This window comes from Acipenser ruthenus, chromosome 4 (assembly GCF_902713425.1).
Source record: "Acipenser ruthenus chromosome 4, fAciRut3.2 maternal haplotype, whole genome shotgun sequence".
NCBI classification, from domain to species: Eukaryota; Metazoa; Chordata; class Actinopteri; order Acipenseriformes; family Acipenseridae; genus Acipenser; species Acipenser ruthenus.
Genome location: NC_081192.1, coordinates 7,628,584 through 7,650,082, shown reverse-complemented (window position 1 = coordinate 7,650,082; position 21,499 = coordinate 7,628,584). Strand labels below are relative to the sequence as shown.

Sequence of the window (21,499 nt, the reverse complement as noted above, 5' to 3'; positions counted from 1 at the left end):
ATTTTGTGTTTGGTAAAGTGGATACACAACAGAAGTAGAATTAATTGTCCCCTAAAAATGCACAGTCTTGCATCCTTTGTTTTAGTCTCTGAAAATGTATTGCTCTTTATTGTCTGAAAGGTTGTTGCAAATTTAATTTCCTACTAAGGAGGATTCAATTTTTGGTTGCCCACTAGGGGAGCTGCAATCTGTTAAACATCTTCAGTAAATGTTCAATCCCTGTGCCAATTGCAATAGAAAGTTGGCAGTAATGCCCTAGGATGGATTGTGAATATTGAGATTACAGCTCTCAAACTGGGCTTGGTAATTTGGTGGCTCTATACATATCTTAGAACTGTATCTACAGCATAGGCTTAGAGAAAATAGATACCAGTTTCACTGTTCTGTTTTGTACTGTTTTACTGATAGGTTGTGAAGTTTTCAAAGACATTTGAACTTATGTCTCCTCTGTGCTGCACTGACCTTGAAATCAGGTGAGATATCCAGCTGATCTTTCTGTTCTATTATGATTTTCTTTTCTTTTATCATTCAGTTTATTTCCCCAATATAGCCCAACAAAGACACAACATGTAACTTCCAGTGTGTTTTTTTCCCTCAGAGAGCAGACAATTGGATTTGCTGTTACTCTTGCAAAATAATGTGCATAAAGTACCCCTTTATAATAAAAAAAATGAAATACAAAAGTGACTTGCTGAAAGTCACACAGTGATAATCAATAGCGAGGCTTCCATCTCCTGGCTTCCATCCATAGCTCAAACCACAAGGTTACAGAAGGGAACAGTTGATTTTAAATTTTTTTCATGGCTGACTGAAATATCTGACTTTTATTTTGATTCCTCCCTGACAAAGCCAGCATGGAGAAGCTATCCTGCTCTGATTGGCTGATAAACAACAGCATTGCTGAGCTAGTGGCATCCACTGGTCTTCCAGTGAACATCAGCGATGTTTGTCAGGATCCGCGGTTTGAAGCTGAGGTAGGGGAAAAGTACACCTACTGACTTGGCTTCTTGCTCTAACTTACCAGCATAAATATAGCTTGCAGTTTGTTTTCTAAGCAGTTTCTAGTAGTCGCCTCATGCAGCCGTGTTATGCAGTCAGCAGTGATAACAGCTACTAAGATTGATTGTTTGTAAAATATATGGATGTGCCCATAGACATTGTAAAAATGACTGCTGTAATCGGACATACTGTATATTTTACGACACTGATTATAAGGTAAACAAGCCCATGACTATACTGTTCATGATAAAATGAGCTAGACATGTAAAAGAGCAGAGGGGCAGCCTCTGGAAAAAGGGAACTGGGGAACCAAGCCTGGTGATTTGACACACAGTAGTGGGGAGCAGGAACTGGAAGCAGGTCAGCAGGTCGAGGGGGCAAAGTGTCACAGTTATTGAACCACTTTGGGTGGGGTTCTTTGTTTTTTTTTAAACTGGGAAAACTAAGGCATAAGAATCGAAATAAGGTACCGCTGACTGTCATATTTCATGTTTCAAAGAAAATTTTGCAACACAGAAAAAGGGTAGGTTGAAATAGGCAGCAAAGACACTTTCTGAGGGCAAATCCAATAGTTAACGTTATTGCGCTCCAGCTCCCGCCATTGGTGAATCCTACAGTGTAGTTAAACATGTGTCTGATTGGTCAGTCCTACTGACCAATTGGAGAGTGGATGGCAGCGGTGAGGCAACATTCGAAATATCCATTTCAAACTGAGTTGAAAAACAGGTAAAACTGATTGAAAAAAACACAAAACACAATTATCTGTGTAATAACAGTAGCAACAACAACAGCCACATTCAGGGTAAACACATTTCTAAACATCAGCATCTTATAAGGGTTAACATTAGATTAGGAGCAGATAACCCTGTGCCAATGATATACTGTAGGCAAATCATGTCCTCACCCAAATGGCAGTACAAATAGTACAAGGTCTCTCAGTCACCGCAGCACAGACTCTTATGAGGTGACACAATTTCAACATTCTCCTGATAAACTACCCTTGTCTTTACACAGACAGACCAGGCATCTGGGTTTCATATTCGTTCGGTACTCTGTGTGCCAATCTGGAACAGAACTCATCAAATTATTGGTAAGTAAATGCGCCCCACCCACCCCCGGCTTGCAGTCAATTGAGTCCAGCGCTGTGCAACACTGGAGTAAATCAGTGATATTCTCTACCTGCAGGGGTTGCTCAGATTCTCAACCGACTGGACAGAAAAACCTTTGATGATGCAGATCAAAGGCTTTTTGAGGTATAGCATTTTCTATTTTATAATGCTGCTTCTGCTGCCACTATAAAAAAAAGTCTCCTGCTGTATTTCAAAGCCTTTTTGAAATGTACTGGTATTTATTTCTGAAGCACAGGTCTATACAGTTTTTCAATGAATTTCGCACACACAAAACAAACACAACAAAAACGAGCTTTAGAATTTAACTCGAGCTACGTATTCATTCTGACAATGAAAAGGAATGCAAAAAAAGAGCCATAACTAATGTTAAGAATGAAGGAATTAGAAAGACAATTTAAAACAATCAATACATGCCCATTTATTTTGTTCCTCAGGAATGTGTATAAATTATGAACTCACTAAAAATGAATAGGTCCTACTTGACATCAAACAGACTGGACTTGAAGGCTTCATTTTGACTGGGGTGAAAATATATATTTTTAATCTGCATGGTAAAGTTTACATAAGAACCGATAACAGTCTTTCTTTTTAGGCTTTCGTCATATTCTGTGGTCTTGGGATTAACAACACCATGATGTACAACCAGGTGAAAAAGACGTGGGCTAAGCAGTCTGTTGCACTTGACGTGAGTATATCTCTCTCTCTGTCCTGGTTTAACAGCAGCGTATCAGATGTTGCATGTGTTTTAATCTTTTTTATGTAAACACCGTCTGTGGTGTTTGTTTTTGTTGGTTTGAAAAGCATTCTGTCATGAATAGGCTGTTAGCTTTTTTAACATAAACATGTCAACCGCTGCTCAATTATTTATGCCAAATATACCAAGGCCCTATTCAACTAATAAGCTGTGCTATTTCAAAATGTCACGAACCGTGAATTTTCTTCATAGCGAGTGCTTATTAAAGGGAGAAATCACAATAGACCTGATTGGGTCCCACCCATCGGCAATTGGATAAGCCAGATATTTACTGACACGCCATTCCTGTTGGTAATGCAGCTTAATCATAGGTTTAAGGCTGTTGGACTTCAAATAACAGACTTGGATGTATTCGGAGCTGTGTTGGAGATTTTAAAAATATATAATTTTCTTTTGAAATTGGCACAAAACCACACAATGCAAACAGGAAATAGCAGGTAACCGCAGAACTGATTGCAGACACGCTGTCAGTTCATCTGGAAACATCTACACACAACACTAATCCTCATTCAGTCACTTTTACCTCAGACCTTTAACTTAATCCTATCCATAAAGTCACAGTCAGAGCGCCAAATCGACCTGTTTACTGAGCGTTTGAACTGCCCTCCCCCTCCCCCTCCCCCCTCTCTCCCTTTTCAGTGACCAAATGTGGGCTCAAGTGCTAACATAACCAAAGTGCTCAGTGCTAAACAAAACGCATCATGTTGCATTTGCTAAGCATTTCAGAGCTCTCTGAAATCATTTTTGCATGAATTCTCAAAAGCAGTGTCGTTGTCTGTTTGTAGCCTCTCCCCCCCCATTTCTGGGAAGTGGTATGCTCCACTTCCTACAAGGTGTTTCTGATAGACGTACCTGAAGCTGCACTCATTCATTACTGACTCTGGCAAGCACCAAAGAAAGTGGACACATTACAGCCATCTGCTGGACAGTCAAAACATTACAATCAACTGCGTTCTGCAAGGGGTCCCAGCCCTCGGGACTTTGTGAAGATCTATCCTGCGTTACTCCCAGTGCAATGTGTGTGTGTGTTGACAGATGTCTTTCAGGTGCACAACCTTCTGATCTCTTCCCTGTATCCTCACCAGGCACTTCAGAATCCCTAGCTGTATTCTGGGACTGCGGTGCATGAGATTGTGCTCCGTGATTCATGTGCTTCTACCCATTTTGTGCCCAACAAACTGACAGCTAAATTTGAAAACCTTATACGGCACAGAGTTAATGTTATTATTATTTTTAAAGTTTTTCAAGTATTTGTAATTATTATTATTATTATTATTATTATTATTATTATTATTATTATTATTATTATTATTATTATTATTATTAACGCTACATGTATAAACCAAGGCCTAGAACCTAAATGAGTTTTACCATCAAATTACTGCGTGTTCTTCTTTTTAATATATATATTTTTATGAGGTTAAAAAAGTCAAAGTTAATGGACATGAACCAGAATGCAAATGACAAAGAAATGAATGGACCTGCAAATGACAAAGAAATAGAAGGAACAGTTAAAATACCAGTAAAGGAAAATTAGGAATTGTTTTTATTAAAGTAAATTATGTTTAATGTATTCCTATCATGCGCTAAATGGCTAATAGTATAGAAATTACAAAACAAGTGGTATCCATCACCATATTGTTTCTCATGTATTACACATTTAAACAATATATTAGGAACATATTTTGAAAGGTCATTTAAAAGGGAGTTTCTGGGTGTAGGTTTCATTTTTAATTATAACCAGTCCAAGTTATACTTTTTGAATTTCTCAGAAATAGGACTAAACCTGTTAATCGAATAGCAAGCAGACTGAACAAATGCGCTTGCCAGTGCAGAGCTGCAGAACATATTAAACACGGACAGTTATTACTCCCCTTTTAAAATATTCAAACTGGGCTTGTTTTTTTTTTTTTTTTTAAAGGAAACTATATTCACTTTCAAGTTTCAACAAATGCATTTACTTTCACAAAACATATGTTGAAGCATATTGAAAAGAATGAAAGTGCGGAACAAGATAGAAACTGCTTTCATGCTCTATTACTGTAAATGACCTGCTCCACTGTAATGAGAATACAGCTGCAATCGCAGGCTCCACATGGTACTGCAATATGCAATTGATATACATACTGCAGGGCAGAATACAGAAAACGCATTCATCAGGAAGTAGATTCAAATACTGTGTTCTTTCATCTGAGTACTATAGATACATGTACTATCTTTAAGAGTCAGTGTGTAAGAATTGCATTTGAAGCAACTTACTCTTTAAAGCGATTCACTTTGAACAAAACCACCTGTCTCTCGACAGGAGTACTACCTGAACAGGACTCATGTTTTTTTTTGTTTTCTTGTTCCTCAGATGCTGTCTTATCATGCCACTTGCTCAAAGACAGAGGTGGACAGGCTGAAGGTACTATCATTAGACAAGTATTTACAAAACTTATTATACACATTTTTCTTTTTTTAAACCAGCATACAGACCAATGAACCAATTTAGAAATGACATTAGGCTATTTAAACTTGCCTTGCTTTCTCCTCTTTGTTGTATTGTTTTCCTACTCTGTAAGGATCTCAATCCTGCACCCTCGTCTCACTGTGTTTTCATTGTTAATCTGCGGGTGAATAAATCACCGCTGGAGGGAAACCCCAGAAGCATAAGAGCAGCTATATTTAGATATGCCTCTGATTAGAACAGTCACTCTTCTTTCAGCACTAAGTAACAAAAAGACAACCCCACTTTAACTCTGTAGATAGTTGTATTTGAAAATGAGTCATACTGGGGCAAAGCTAAAACCCAGACGGGATTACTTGTCTGCTGTGATGTTATTTAAATCCTATTTTGAATGAAGATATTCAGATGTTTTGTAGGAGTTAAAAAGCATATGATCTGAAATACATGTTTTGGCTTTCTTCTGTTTTGTGTCGATGCTCCACTGCATGTGGAAAGTCAAAAGCTTGGTAATAAGGTATTCAGGGTGTTTTTATTCTCAGTAGGCTTTGAGCATGGATGTGCATTACTGCCTTATAAATAAGTAAACACATTTGCGCAGTAAATCTCTGCAAATGGTATTACAAGGAAAGAATGTGCTGGCTGACTTATTGCTACAGAATGACTAATACAGGACACCATCATGGGCAGTCCAGAATGTATAATCAGGTAATAAAACATGTGGGAAAGGAAATTGAAAATGTTAAAAAGTGATTTGATATTGTCACCAGCTTTTCATAAATCTGCTAATCATGCTCATTACTGTGCTATGCAGGAAATTGACGGAGGCTCTGAGCTATTTAAATTTTTGTGTTTTTTCCTTGGTTTATGTTTGAGTGCAGGACCGAATGAGGTATCTTTTTTAAATGTACATTTACAACCCAATGGAGAGCCATCAGCAGGGCAAAGCAAGACAGAGATTCAAATGTGATCTTGTTATCAATCTCACAATAACAGAATAATAAAGATAATAAACCAGTGTGTGCGTATACAGAGGCACCTTATAATCACACAATAATCACACAGTGCCAGAAACGGTAAAGATATCGGATTGTAGGCAAATGAAACTTCCATTGGACGCTAGGACTGTATGGTAAAGGGTTGGTGTAGATTGATGCAAAGACAGTTATAGTGTAGAATATGATGGGCAGACGCAATCAGCACATACATTCTACTAATATTACTACTACTACTACTACTACTACTACTACTAGTACTACTACTACTACTACTACTAATAATAATAATAATAATAATAATAATAAAGTCTCCACGCCAGTCTTTTTATCTCCATGTGTGCTTCATGATATTTCCATTAGGTCATGCAGTAGCCACTGATAGAGAATGTGAACAGATCAGAGCAGGAACTTTGTTTAAGACACCTCTGCCAGCTGCTCTGCGACGCACACACAATGGAACTGCTTCTGATGGTACAACGTGAATTTTCCAAAGAAATACCATTCCACAGAAAGATAGTTTTCTATAAAATCCCATTGCTTTATCACTAATACGATACCTTTGTTTCCTTTGCCTGCCTTTTCTCCATGTAAATAATGGAAATGTCCATGTTATCAGCCTGCAATGTTTATTTATTCCCAAATATCTCAACAAATAAAGGAACAGGATATTTGGAGTGCAGCTGTCACACTGCTGGTGCTTATTGATACATAACCCTTCAAACAGGTGCAGTGTAGGAGATTGCAGCCAAGCTGCAGGCTTCGTGTGGTGCTTTGTAAAAGATACTGTTTGTGTTCAAAGTAGTAAAAAGGGCTGTGAGAAATAAGCTCTGCAATTGACAGTAACCTAAAAGTTTGTTACTGTATTTGAGAGACAGATGAGGACCAGTTGCTCATAGAAATATGCATTTTTGAAATGATCAAAATATGCTTTGCCCCAAACTGGCAAGTACTAGCAAATACTATTTTATTCTACCTTGAACATACCTCTTTTGATAATGTAGATGACAAGATTAGAGATTACTCAATCTGGATTCTTATAGATCAGCAGCCACTTATCTGTGGTTACCCTGGTATTGCACCAACAAACAAGGAATTCCTTGTTACTGTCAAGATAGTTGGAGCTTATCCATAGGCTGATCATATCACCCCTTAGACACGTATTGATCACACCAAATTCACAAAGCATCAAATAAATACTTTTTTTTCAATGGAAAAGTAGAACATTCAGAAACAATGTAACTTTACATTGCTAAAACAGTGCTCCCAATCTATTAAGCAATACAGGATGTACTAAAATACACAGTTTAATTTCATACAATTAATAAAGTACTGAAAGAATATACTGTAGTGGCTGACATCCATGATTTTAGTTTACAGGTTTTATAAATGGCATTAGTAAACTAAATTGAAGCATGCACGCATTTAATCTGCACAGCTCTGCTCTTCTCAGGAAGGTTTGTTTCCTTAAATTTACAGGTTAGTTGTTACCAAGTCAGCATGCCACTTTGAAATACTGCTGTGGAAAGACAACCATTCCTAACAGATTTCAAGCGTGCCTGGTGATGTGTGTCCCTGTGCCAATGCTGCATTCTTTATTCATGTTCTCTTAACAATGGAATCCTTCCTCCAGACAAACACAGCCCATATTATGACTTTTTAGCATTCTATACATGTCAGGTTTCAAGGTTTTGCAGTGAAGATTTTTCATAGTGACTTTAAAACTACCCTTGTCAAATCATGCCCATTTGAAGAGAAACTGTAAAACGCAAAGCTGAAGCAAATACTATTAAAACATAATAAGCTTTTCAATATGAAATGAAAGGAGGAATGTATTATAGTAAATTACAGACTGCTAAAGATCAAATCAGAGTGCATGTTTTGCCTTCTGAAATTGACAATGGACTAAATAATGGTTAGTAATATCCATTTAGAATCCATTTAGAATATTATTTATTTTAAAAAAATAAAACACTCATTTAGTTACATTTCTTAATAATTTGAAATACAGTAAGTGGCTATTTACATTTTTTTACTGTCAAATTCTTTCAGGCAGCGAAAATTCCTTCAGTGAGCGAGCTAGGAATTGATGAATTTCACTTCAACGACTTTTCCCTTGACAAAGATGCAATGATAACAGCTTCACTACGGATGTTTTTGGAGCTGGGAGTCGTTCAGAAATTCAAAATTGACTATGAGGTATGAAAACCAGTTCAATAATGTATTGTGAGATAAGGTGCTAGACATTAACTCTCTATATAAGTTAATACATCGTGTATAGGGTGTCTCTTCTTGTTATGCCATTTGGGTTTTGGGCTCAAACAGCGAAATGAAGTGTGTTATAATACCAGACACCCCCACACAGTATATTAACATTATAAATAACAAGAAGTCAAAGATTGGACACTTTAACAGAAAGTGAGTACTGTTTTTTTTTTCTTTACGTTAGAATTATTCCTTATGTTCTATACAGAGGATGGCATCTGTACACAGGATATGAAGCTCTGCAAATCCCTAACTGTGTTTATTTCTCATACAGTTGTAGTCAAAAGTTTACATACCACAATGGAATTTATATTTGAGAGTTTTGCAAAAAAATGCTGAAATAAATTTATTGTAACTTTTTTTCCTCATCCACAAAAGCAAAACATTTGCTACAGAAGATTTGTCCTATAATGATTTGTTTTCGAGAAATTTCTAGAAATTATATATTTTCATTGGGGTATGTAAACTTTTCACATACAACTGTATGTGATTTTTAATCTCTCTCTCTCTATATCTCTATATATATGTACAAGGCCAAAGAAAAAATTCTGAAAAGAATAAAATTATTTCAATGGTACCAAACTATTAAGAAACAATTTACAGCTGTGCCTAAACGTTTTGCATCACCTAGAATTTTAGGATTGAGACAGAATTGTTTGTCTGGATAATATCGTTGCTCCGACATACTGCGCCCTATGTGCTATTGTTGTACAGGATTGATTGTTTTCACCTTCACTTTATAACTGTTGAAAATAGCCCATCACTAAGGTTAAACTCTGCAGAACAAATGTTTCAGAAAATGTGAAAATATAATTATTTGTCTTAAATAAAATGGGTTCCTATGTTCCTAGATTATTTTCAGTAATCCTTCTGCCAGCCAATATAATAGACAATTCTCCACTTTTTTAGATGACAGATGACAGCCCACCAGGAACACACTGGCTAAACATATTCTTCCGTGTGGATCTTAGACTTGTATTCAGTCCTTTTCATGTTTCTGTATGATATGGTTCACATAAAAACAGTCAAATCCCAATCACCTTGATAGCGGATGTGGGTTTGATTCTTTTGGCTGGTATTCAAATAGCTTTCCATACATTTAAAACACATTTTTAAAAGGAGTAGTTGAGGCAGAATACCAAGTAGAAATGACTTTCCCGATGATTGAGTTCTAACTAGTATTTTTTTTAAATAAGCAATGAAGAACTTTTCAGACAGTTAGCTGTCATGTCTGATATCTGTTTATTGATTGTAACTTTTCCCTCAAAGTGCTCTGTCTTGTTTCAGGTTCTGTGTCGCTGGCTACTCACAGTGAGAAAGAATTATCGTACAGTTGCATACCATAACTGGCGCCACGCCTTTAATGTTTCTCAGTGCATGTTTCTTATAATTACAGTAAGTAAATTCATCTTTTGTTACTTCACTTTGTAATGAATCTCCTCCTAGTGGCTGATGAGTTAATAATAATACCGAGATCAGCATAACAAGACCCAGACTTACCTCTCTGCTACAGAGCTTGCTCTTTATTAAGGCGTTCGTCTCTGAACCATACGGTTTGCGGTTCGCATCTCGCCCTGCCTTTCCAATCAACTCAATGGACTGAGATGCCAATTCATTACAGTGTTGCCCTATGGGAAAGAATCCTGACCCCTGTGGTTGAAACAATTAATTAAACATCCATTTTCTTTGCATTATTATAGCTATAGCATGTATGTTGGCTTGCAAGACACATGCTTCTGTAAAGTCGCTTCGAATCCTTGGCGACAGCGAGGGGTTGTCGCAGTTACAATACTAGTCTGACGTTGAAACTCCCTCCCTGAGCGTAGGTGGATGGATGAAACTCCCACCCTGAGCAATTGTTCATAATCACTTTAATTATGATGACCGCACCCCCCCCCCCCCCCCAGCATTTTAACAATATAGACATTAACAGTGACTTTCTTGTTTTTAGACGGCCGGTTTTCAAGAGGTCCTTTCAGACACAGAAATCTTGGCTTTGATGGTTGGTTGTCTCTGCCATGATCTTGACCACAGAGGTACCAACAATGCCTTCCAGGCAAAGTGGGTATAAATGTTACTTCAGTGTAACGTTCAGTTTAATAAAAGCTGCTGATAGGGATCCCAGAGTGGCCCGCCTGGTAAAGCCATAACCTTGTGGTGTGCAGAGAGTCATGCAGTCAGGAGAGCGCAGGTCTGCATCCTGGCTCTGTGCAGTGGAGGCTCTTCGATGGGGATTCCACAGGGAGCTTTGCATTGGCTCAGGCGCTCCGGTATATGTACACCCACAAGGCAGCAATGAAAAGCCTTACAATCCGTTGTTCGCTATACTCAAGGCTAAATACAGGGGTGTCACCAGATGGCTTTCAAGAATGTTTCAACATGCGATGCGTGCTACTAAACAAAAAAAGGGAAGAAAAAAAGAAGTGGCAGTATATCTTATGTTTCAATCTGTGACATCCCTTACCAATCTATATAGCTTCTGGCAAACTAGTTCTGTTCAAGTTTGCAGTGAACTCCATTAAATTCATAAGCGATCTGAATATATTAAAATCCAGGAAATGAAAATGTATCTGCCTACAGTTCTTTTAAGCCATTAGTGCACTTGCATGGTATATCAAGTCAATTTGTAAATGGTTCCTATTGTAGGCATTGAACTAAAGTTTCATGTGTCAAACCCCTTTGAGGAATGCTCATTCCTATTACAATATCAGAATGTCAAGAACTTCAATAAAAGTATAACTTGCACCTGTGGCTTCAATTCTAAGCACATGCATCACAATTTCTTGCAACATTTTGATGCTTTAAGCATACTTCATGATCCTTCCTCCTGATTGTTTATTGTTTATACTCTCTGAAGGAGTGGGTCTGCACTGGCTCAACTGTACGGAACCTCAGCCACACTGGAGCACCACCACTTCAACCATGCTGTGATGATACTGCAGAGCGAGGTACAATCACTCTACCATTTCAAATGATGTGGTGCTCTATGGAAATCATTATATGTATTTCTGTGCACTTGTAAGCATTATCAGAATCTGCACAGACCAGTTACAGATTCAGAGGGATGTGTGTCTTTAATGGGGTAGGACCTACTCTGCCATAACATTGAAACACTTGGTTGACCAGACCTCGCCCTATATGGACTGCTTTTACTCTGGAGGTCATGGGCTTTTCCAAGTTGATAAAGCAGCATTTTAACAGCTGTATAGCTGAATGGTACAGTGAACACAGCAGCATTTCCACTGGTCGGCGCAGTCCCAAGACCTCAATCACACAGTGCAAGATGAGTTTAAATGCTGTCATAGGCAGACACTGCCATCAAGCCTGTCTGAACCTACCAGCACCTTTACAATTACACACAAACAAACAGAGCACACGCACAGCAGAATGCGCAGTCGGTGCCACAGCAAATGCAATGCAACCTTACTGTCAAAAAAGGGTGCCTACAAAATACATTCAAATCATCCATTCAAAGAAGACTGTGACAAAGTAACTCCAAAAGCAAGAAAAGAGGCAAAAAAGGTGACATATTAAGGACCATATATACCTCTGTTCCGGACTGTGACAAATGAGTTTGAACCGTAATCTATTATTTATTGCTCTCTATTAGGCAGGCCTATTATTTCATATTATCACGCAGTGCAAAGGAGAATGATTGTGTGGAACAATGAGATGAAGACTCTTTAGATACTCAAATTAATATTGACGATGGAATCTGTAGCATTAATATGCATTGATTTGAACAATGCTGTTTTCAACTAGGGTTTTTTTGTTTTGTATAACTGTTTAATCAAAATGAAACCATTGTGCAGTACAAGAGACTGCAGCAAGCTGTTAGGATACCTTGGTTGTTTATTTGAAAGCAGTAGCAGTGAAAAGGGTACAGACTACCTTCCTTTTTCCTACCACCCGTTTCCTCTCTTTGCAGGGTCACAATATTTTTGCTAATCTTTGCTCCAAAGAATATAGCAGCATGATGCAGTTACTTAAACAAGCCATCTTGTCCACTGACCTCACCTTGTATTTTCAGTAAGTAACATACTGTTTATGCTAATGCTGGTCACATAAAAAATATGTAAGTAGTTATCCATCTGTGAATTTCTGTGAAGTATTGTGTAATACTGGTGTATATATGATTATTCATCCACACTGGTGTGTTGGATTTATGGTCCTCACTGCATTAAATCATAAAGAATCATGCCTGAAAGACATTCATTTTATTTATTTATTTTTTGGACCATGTTTTCAGACAGAGAACTACATTCTTTGCGGCTGTGGAAGCTGGTGAATACGGCTGGAATAATGAGGAACACAGAGAAGTTCTCAGGTAAACACTTGGGGGTAGGTGTACGAAGATGGGCCAGTCACAGTGCAAACATACCGCAATTTGCGTTTTGGTTGCGACACTTAGCAAAGTATACATTTTGTCATATGTACTAAGAGAAAATATGTTAATGAAGAGAGCCGCAATATAATTTAAATATTTGTTGCGCCTTCTTAGCGAGATCTCTATTGCGAGAGTCATGCAACATTGTTCAAATAAACAGCGGGAGATGAGGTTTGCTGCAGCAGAGGGTGCCCGAAGGATAACGTCTATACATGCAAGGGTGCAAGAATCAAAATAACATTGTTTCTGTTGGAGGTGTTGGGTTTTAAAAAAATACAATAAATTTGCACACACATACATTATTGTGCTCAACGTATTTTAAATGTATAAATCATTGCGCTGAAATAACACTAATGTGTTTTGGGTAGGCTACACATTACATTATGTAAAAATATAAATCTGTACAGTAGGCCCATACAGTATACAGTACAGTAGTAAAATCAAATGAACACCTAGTGCACTTTCTTTTTACTTTAGCCTGTAGGCTACCGGTAACAGAAAATAAATCATGCTGCTGCATTGTACACACTGGTGTACAATACGAATAAAAGATGATTTTAAATTTAAACAAAATTATTATTATTATTATTATTATTATTATTATTATTATTATTATTATTATTATTATTATTATTATTATTATTCCCCTCCAATTCGTGGCAGTATGTGGACTTGCCATTGGTTAAAGTCTAGTGAAAGATGGATAGACCCAGAATGAATTTACATTTATTTAGAACACATTTTTTATGTATTCTGATTGGTTGAAATCTATACATGTACTAAATAATGACCCTATAAAGTCGCAAATAGCATTGCACTTGTCTAGTATTCATTTCACCTAGACTTCCGACTCGTTTGCGACAGGCACAACACATTAGTACACCTACCCCTTGGTTGTGTTTAGTTCATGCACATTCACAGATAACAGACTAATACAGCTAGTGTATAAACATTTAACTTCTTAAACATGTGGTTGATTCTTCTGCGCTGTAACTAACTTGCGTTCTGGTCACACCAGATCTATGCTTATGACAGCATGTGATTTAGGAGCTGTGACACGACCCTGGGAAATCTCAAAGCAGGTGAGGCTCAACTCTTCATATATCTTTAGCAACATGAATTCCTTATATTAGCGTGTTTTGTGTGTTCCAACACTTTGTTCAGTTTCTGCCTGACCTGTTGTAGCTTTGATACGTTTTCATTATGCTCGAGACTGCATGCACTGCTAGATACTAAAAAAGTGCCTAAACAATGCATCAATTAATTCCCCCTTACTTTTGCCATTTAAAGTAAATCTTTTTTTTTTTTTTAAATAGCAACATCATCACTGGTTGCTTTTATTGTTACCCTAAATATGTTTTTGTTCTAGCATGCTTTTCTGTTTTTTTTTATTTTAATGTTTTTAATTAAGGATATTCCGATGTATTAAATCTGCTTATAAAAATTAATAAATAAATAAATAAACATTTAAACTGATTTTTTCCTGGTACTTTCCTGGCTAAGCCTCACTTCCAATGTTATTGTTTTGGTAGACCATTTTAGTGAGGTTGACCCACAGCACAGGAAGTCACTGGGTACCAAGAAGCATCAGTTTAAAAGAGTTGCATTTAAAGACTATGACTATGCCATGAGGAATTAATGACCCAAATAACAATAGGGGGACCAGTTCAAATATTCCTAATGCTTTTAAAGTAAGTAAGATAACTCTTCATTGTTTTGGGATTCTGCATGCATGATTCTCTGTAATCCTGTAGTGTTAAAATTGTTTATTAGTATAATACTGCTTTTCAGACTAAAATAGCATTCATGAATTTCCATGTTCACTGTATTGAATTGGTATTTATCTAAAGAAAAGCAGAAAAAAGTCAAAGCAGGTCAATTGCAACTCTTTTAAGTCAGTGTGCATAATGGGTTTGTATTTACTGCTTAATATTTGCATCCTTGTTCATAACTATGCAGTTTTTAGCATCCCACTGGTGGTCTTGTTCTGTTACAGGTTGCTGAATTAGTTACGAGTGAGTTCTTTGAACAAGGAGACAGAGAGAGGGCAGAACTGAAGCTAACACCCTCTGTAAGTATCCCAGTGTTTTCATATGGGAATCATGAGTATATTTTCAGTGTTTCAGGCAGCAAACTATTCATGGTCTGGTATAAAATGAGGTTCTCCCTGAAGGATTATATTAGAATACCAGTCATAAGTGTAAAGGAGATCTTTTTTTTAAAAAAAAATTTTGTTTAAAAATTAAACCCACTTGACTTCTATTTCCACTGACACTTCTCCCCTATTCATTTCACATTTCTTTACATTTTCAAATACAATCCCCACAACATTTGAGATCTATCCACTTGTCCATATTGATCTGCGTCTATTAGAGTTCCCCGTGCTTTCTTCACTGGACAAAGATACAGAGAGAGTTCCTTTCTAGTTACAGCCCCTTTTAAAATTAATTAATATGATCTTAAAATAATAACAGTTGCAACATTTTGCCACAAGGTGGCTTAAAGTAACAATTACAATCATTAGAATCATCATGTAATGAAGTACTTTAGTTTATACCCTCCTGAAATTGTGTTTGCATTTACAGTCGCTGACAAAAATATTGGCATCCTGCACTTAAGATAAGATCATTCAAGTAAACATGTTAAAAACAAGCATTTAGTGAGCATTAGCTACTGATTAATATGATAAATACCAAAATACACAATGTCTTGTAGTTTAACAATCTTTATGAAAAAAATTTAAAAAGCCATTAAGAACTAATAGAACTAATTAAAAATTATATATTAATCGATTGAAAACTATTACACAGCAATTAAGCTGCATTTTAAAGTCAATAGCCAGAAAAAGAGGCAATTGCTTCCAACATCTGTTGAAGAAGAACGTTTTGGCAACAAATAAGATGATGGTCAAAAACAAAGCAGTTGGATTCACTTTTGCGAAAAGCACTCGTGTCAAACTACAACAAAGGAAATGCCTACAGAACAGTATCAAAAAATAAGGGATGCCAAAATCCACATTTTCGGTAAAATATTCTAGTGACTTTATTAAACATGACAAATATCCATCTGTTCAGAAACAGTAAGAAATGATGATTAAGAGCACATATAATGTAGCAAAAAAAAGATTTAATACAAATTATATCAAGCATATTCAATTATCTCATTAAAAGAAGTGCTGATCACAGTATTCTGTTTTTGAATGCAATGAAATGTACATTTATTTGAGTGCCTTAATCAACAGTTTATCAGTGATAGTTCTATACTTTTTAACAACATTTATTTACAATTGCTAATACCTGCAAAATAATGAGATTACAATGAGAGATGTCACCACTTCAATTATGCAATTTAAAATTCCAGTGACTGTACCATTTACCACTTTACAATTACTGTGAATGGGTTAATCTGATACTAAAACCTATCAATTTGTAAACGTCTCCTCAATTCTGTATGAAATGTTACAAGGGCTTGCTGTAGGTTTGAGTCAGATCATGTACTTGGGAAAAATGAAGCATATGCAAATAAGAAATTCCAGCATGTCTTTAATCTGTACTGATGAAACCATGTATAATACAAGCGCAATCCCGTAAATTTCATTTTTACATCACATGCATGCCCATGCTACCCTTGCCTAATCAGCTCCATACGTCGTGCAGGAATATCATGCTATTGTATGACTTTCACGCCAAACCATTTTTAATCATAGTATTCTTTCATGCCCTGAATCTAGTAACCTAACCTTAACAGGGTTCACCCAGTAATGTGCTCACAACTGTGACAAATGTAACATGTAACCAAAACATTTTACGGCCCTTGAAAGTTTTCCTGCAAATTTGCCTTGACAAATGCATCCTTTTCCATTTGGATTTTCGGACTGACTTGCTCCCCACATTGTGTTTTTGTAACAGCTTTTCTCAGATCTATCACCTCATGTCTAACCTGCTTATTTCCGATAGGGTGAGCTCTTGCCAGAATTTATACTCTTAAAGGCTGAATAACATTTTTTTTTCCTCAGATGTATTTGGATACTGATAAGCATGGCGCCTCAAAACTCATGGCTGATACCATGTGACCTACAGCTCTAAATCTGAATGCCACTGCCTTCCAATTAAAACAGCATGCTCAGCTGGTTTATTTTTCTAGCAACCCACAAGGCAATTGAGAACCTAATCATGATGAGGCTTGGGTTACCCATCAACTGTCTAACATTATAAAGCTTGACGTCTGAACAGGTTTATTTATGTACTTAAAAACAGTCAGGTTGGACAGCAGATTGACGTACTTGTTCAAGACATCATTTATCTTCTGATTTTGTAACAGGTCCAAGATTTGTGGAAAAGGCTCTTATGTGCTTTCTCTGGTCTTGCAGGGAGTTTCCAGGGTTGTTTGTATATTGTTTTTTGTATATTGAGTTGTTTTAAAGAAAAACACTGCCAAGTTAACTGCATTATTATGGTGTCAAATCGAGAATGCTCCTGTCAACATAATGCATGTCCTATGAAAACATTATTTAAAATGAAGAATGGCAACTAGTTGATAAATGCCTGTGTTAGGCAATACAGGGTAATGACATAACAGTTGAACTAAATTAAATCTAAAACAAACAGATGGATTTGAAAGGTGATACAAATTCATTTTTTAAAATCATGACAAATTATTTGTGTTGAAACTTGATAAGCATAACATGAGACAAAAAGGGTTATACCTCTGTGTATACGGCACTGCACATTTCAATGGATTTACAAGCCCCTTTTTCTCCAATGTCTCACAGGCCATCTTTGACCGGAACAGAAAAGATGAGCTGCCTGGATTGCAATTAGAGTGGATTGATGGGATCTGCAGGCCGCTGTATGAGGTACCCTGGGTCCATAACTTTAAATGTGCAATCAAAACAAATTGACATACATGCTCTCTTAGTTTTTTTCAAACCTTTTATAGCTTTCTAGTTTAGCAAACCAAGATTTTTACCGGCTATGAAATATCCCAAAATTCCATAAAAATGTATACATAAAGTGGTTTGCAGAATTATTCACCCCCCCTGCCAATAATGTCACATTTTGTTGAATTACAAATAATGTGTGCACAGTTTTTCAAACAAATTTTTTTTTATTCAAAGCTGTAGTGGTTAAACTGAACACTGTTATATGAGGAGGAGGTTAAATGTCAGCAAAACTTGCAAAGAAAATGTGCAAAATGAAATTTACTGGTTGCATAAGTATTCAGCCCCTTAAGTCAGTACTTGGTAGAAGCACCTTTTGCAGCAATTACTGGCTTTGCACAATAGGATGGTGAAATTTTTGCCCATTCTTCACGGGAAAATTGCTCCAGTTCTGATAAGTTAATTGGAGATCTTCGATGGACTGCAATCTTCAAGTCTCGTCATAAATTTTCGATTGGATTCAAGTCAGGACTTTGACTGGGCCACTCAAGAACATTAATTATCTTCTTGTTCAACCACTCCAGTGTGGCTTTGGCTTTGTGCTTTGGGTCATTGTCCTGCTGAAATATGAATTTCCTCCCTAGTTTCAGAGTCTTGGCTGACTCAAACAGGTTTTCCTCAAGGATTCACCTGTACTTTGCACCATCCATTCTCCCCTCTATCCTGACAAGCTTCCCAGAGAAGCATCCCCATAACATGATGCTGCCACCACCATGCTTGACAGTTGGGATGGTGTTGACTGGGTGATGTGCAGTGTTGGGCTTGCAACCAGACTTAACGCTTTGAATTTAGACTGAAAAGTTCAATTTTTGTCTCGTCAGACCACAAAACCCTTTTCCACATGTCTGCAGTATCATCTACATGCTTTTTCGCAAACTCCATAAGTGCTTTAAGATGAGGCTTTTTGACTAATGGCTTCTTTCTTGCCACCCGTCCATACAGGCCAGCTTTGTGTAGGGACCGGCTTATTGTTGATGTGTGAACACTGACTCACATCTCAGACACAAAACTTTGCAGATCTCTCAAGGTCATTGTTGGCTTCAGGGATAATAAGCGCCTTTGAAATTTTCTTGTACCCTTCTCCTGCTCTGTGCCTTCCTACCACTGTATCCCTGACTTGTTTCAAAATTTCCTTGGTCTTCATGGTTGCTCTTTTGGATCTATGTGAGTTGCAGCTTGAAAGTTTTTATATACCTGAGGGAAATTATCTACAAGTTAAACCACTTTGAGTACACACAGGCTGAAACCATTTCACTAATTTTGTGACCTTTCAGACAAATCATTTGCACCTGAGCTGATTTAGGGCTGCAGTAGTAAAGGGGTTGAATACTATGCAACTGAGATTAATCTGTTTTTCTCCGTAAATCTTCCATATTTATATTCTATATGCATTTTATAACTTTATCAATGTGGAGTAGATTGTGTAGATTCTACATGTAAAGTCTAATTTGAAAGCGTCGTAGAGTACGCTCAGGTGCCAACAAAATTTGAAAACTTTGCAGGGGGGTGAATACTTCTGCAAACCACTATATCTATCTATCTATCTATCTATCTATCTATCTATCTATCTATCTATCTATATATATATATATATATATATATATATATATATATATATATATAATAATAATTTCTGCAGTTTTCAAAAGCATTCTTTAATCTGGAACTGAGCATTCCTCTGGCACTGTAGAATCTATTAAATTATTACAGGACCGTGCTACTGTTATTTTAATTAAGTCCTATTTTCCCTTCTAGGCACTGGTGAAACTGAATGTCAAGCTGCAGCCCATGATGGATGGGATCAATGCTAACCGTAGGAAATGGGAGGAGCTTTATTTGTCCTACCAACAGTCCCACAGGACACAACCTGAATCTTGAGGCATTGAAACAGCAAAAGTCATTTTTTGGCGGAGCAAACCCACTGTATTCTTTATGTTCATGGCAGCTGATATGAAATAATGGGCCTTATTCACATAGCTTTAACTCCTGAGTTATTTAAAGACATTCTTTTTTTTTAAAATATGTTTTGATTAATTAAATCAAATTTCACATGGAAGAAACATTTCTCGATTGTTTCTGAATATGTAAGAAAAAAGTATTTACTTCATTTAAACACACAAAACAGTTTTTACATAACTCACATGTAACCCGACAGTACTTGCACACTTAACTTGTATCTTTTTTCCTTTGCCTGTGCTTCCATTCCCATTAATTCTCCATTGTGAATAAGTTATAGGGAGGGCTTCTGATTTTTGTTTTTAACCGATAAAAAATGATAAAACACCCCCGATACAAAAAACTGAAATCCGCGTATAGCCAATAAACACCAGGGACAAAAACGGAAAAACTGGAAGTGGTTACTCAATTCACATTGACCACCCCTTTCCTATTAAAAAAATAAAACCTACTACAAAAAAAAATTAAAAAAACTACATTTCCCAGTGCAGCTGGGCGATGTCCCTCCTTCCTTCCTGTATCTATCATTGATTTGTTCTGAATACTTTAAACCCACCCCAACTACTGAGTGACAGCACATTCCTACATTTTTATTGGAAACACTGCGTGCAAGATTTAAAATGAGATTATAATTAAGAATGGAGACTTGTTTTAAAAAAGAATTGCAAATTGTGGAGAAATGTAAAAAAATGCTTACACTCAAAACCCCCAGAAGAATGTGCCTGTGACCATAAGGATTTTGTTATGGAACACAGCAAAGGAAAAAAGGTACAACTTAAGTGTGCAAGTACTGTCGAGTTTACTATTATACATATTTTGACAGAAAAAAACGGCCAAGAATTTTGGAAAGTAACCAAAAACACTAATTTCATACTGTATATATAATCGAAAGCCCCGAAAAAAGAAAAAAACACGATTTACATAAAACTCGAAAATAGCTAAATATAAGCACCAAAAAATGAAATTAATAAAAACTGTGAAACAGAAGCCCTAGTCATAGGTTATACACTGCTAAATGGCTGTTCTCAATATTAGTTTGTAATGTAATTGTAACATGACAATTTGAAAAGGGGAGGTTACCCTACTTTCAGTGCTTAGCTCAACGTATCTCGCATTGTTCCTGTTATCCACCATGCTGATATCAATAGAAATAAATAAAGTACATAAAAACAAGGTAACAAAACATATGGACATTATAAATAAAATACCGAAAGTCTTTTCATGAGGCATCATACCAATATTAAATATATATATATATATATATATATATATATATATATATATATATATATAATATACGTAATTATAACATGTTAGGAAATAAATTATTCCTGTTGTATTAAGACATTGTATATTTAAAAAAAAAAAACACTAGAAATTATTTAAGATTGTGGATTTAGCATTGATTAAACTACAGTACTGTATGTTCTCTGTAATCTGAAGCACCAGATCTATAATCCAAACCATACAGATTATGATTTGCATCACTTATCAGAATAGGGTCCAATCCCTACTGGTTTGGATTAGTCTGCAGGTCCTGTTATTAGATAAGGGATATAATGTCACAACCCATTCACAAACCAAGGGCAGACAACGGTTATACATGGTAACAGAACTGCAAAGAAGGA

The 21,499-nt window shown here is 36.5% G+C and overlaps 1 protein-coding gene across 4 annotated transcripts in view; it reads left to right on the top strand.

Moving 5' to 3' along the window:
- Positions 1-21,102, top strand: part of LOC117400778 (dual 3',5'-cyclic-AMP and -GMP phosphodiesterase 11A) — a 39,835-nt gene extending 18,733 nt beyond the window's left edge. For 2 of the 4 annotated variants that reach the window (XM_034001108.3, XM_059021790.1), the window contains 16 exons: positions 409-473; positions 854-974; positions 2,014-2,089; positions 2,185-2,252; positions 2,722-2,814; positions 5,240-5,290; positions 8,377-8,523; positions 9,877-9,984; positions 10,541-10,650; positions 11,447-11,537; positions 12,518-12,618; positions 12,839-12,916; positions 13,995-14,058; positions 14,973-15,047; positions 17,748-17,831; positions 19,671-21,102. In XM_034001108.3, coding sequence (XP_033856999.2) covers positions 409-473; positions 854-974; positions 2,014-2,089; positions 2,185-2,252; positions 2,722-2,814; positions 5,240-5,290; positions 8,377-8,523; positions 9,877-9,984; positions 10,541-10,650; positions 11,447-11,537; positions 12,518-12,618; positions 12,839-12,916; positions 13,995-14,058; positions 14,973-15,047; positions 17,748-17,831; positions 19,671-19,793 — 1,455 coding nt within the window. In that variant the 3' untranslated portion in view covers positions 19,794-21,102. Of the gene's footprint in view, positions 1-408; positions 474-849; positions 975-2,013; positions 2,090-2,184; positions 2,253-2,721; positions 2,815-5,239; positions 5,291-8,376; positions 8,524-9,876; positions 9,985-10,540; positions 10,651-11,446; positions 11,538-12,517; positions 12,619-12,838; positions 12,917-13,994; positions 14,059-14,508; positions 14,668-14,972; positions 15,048-17,747; positions 17,832-19,670 lie in introns of those variants that run through there. The other 2 variants (XR_009327878.1, XM_059021791.1) reach the window with 2 other exon arrangements.
- Positions 21,103-21,499: the final 397 nt, after the last annotated feature.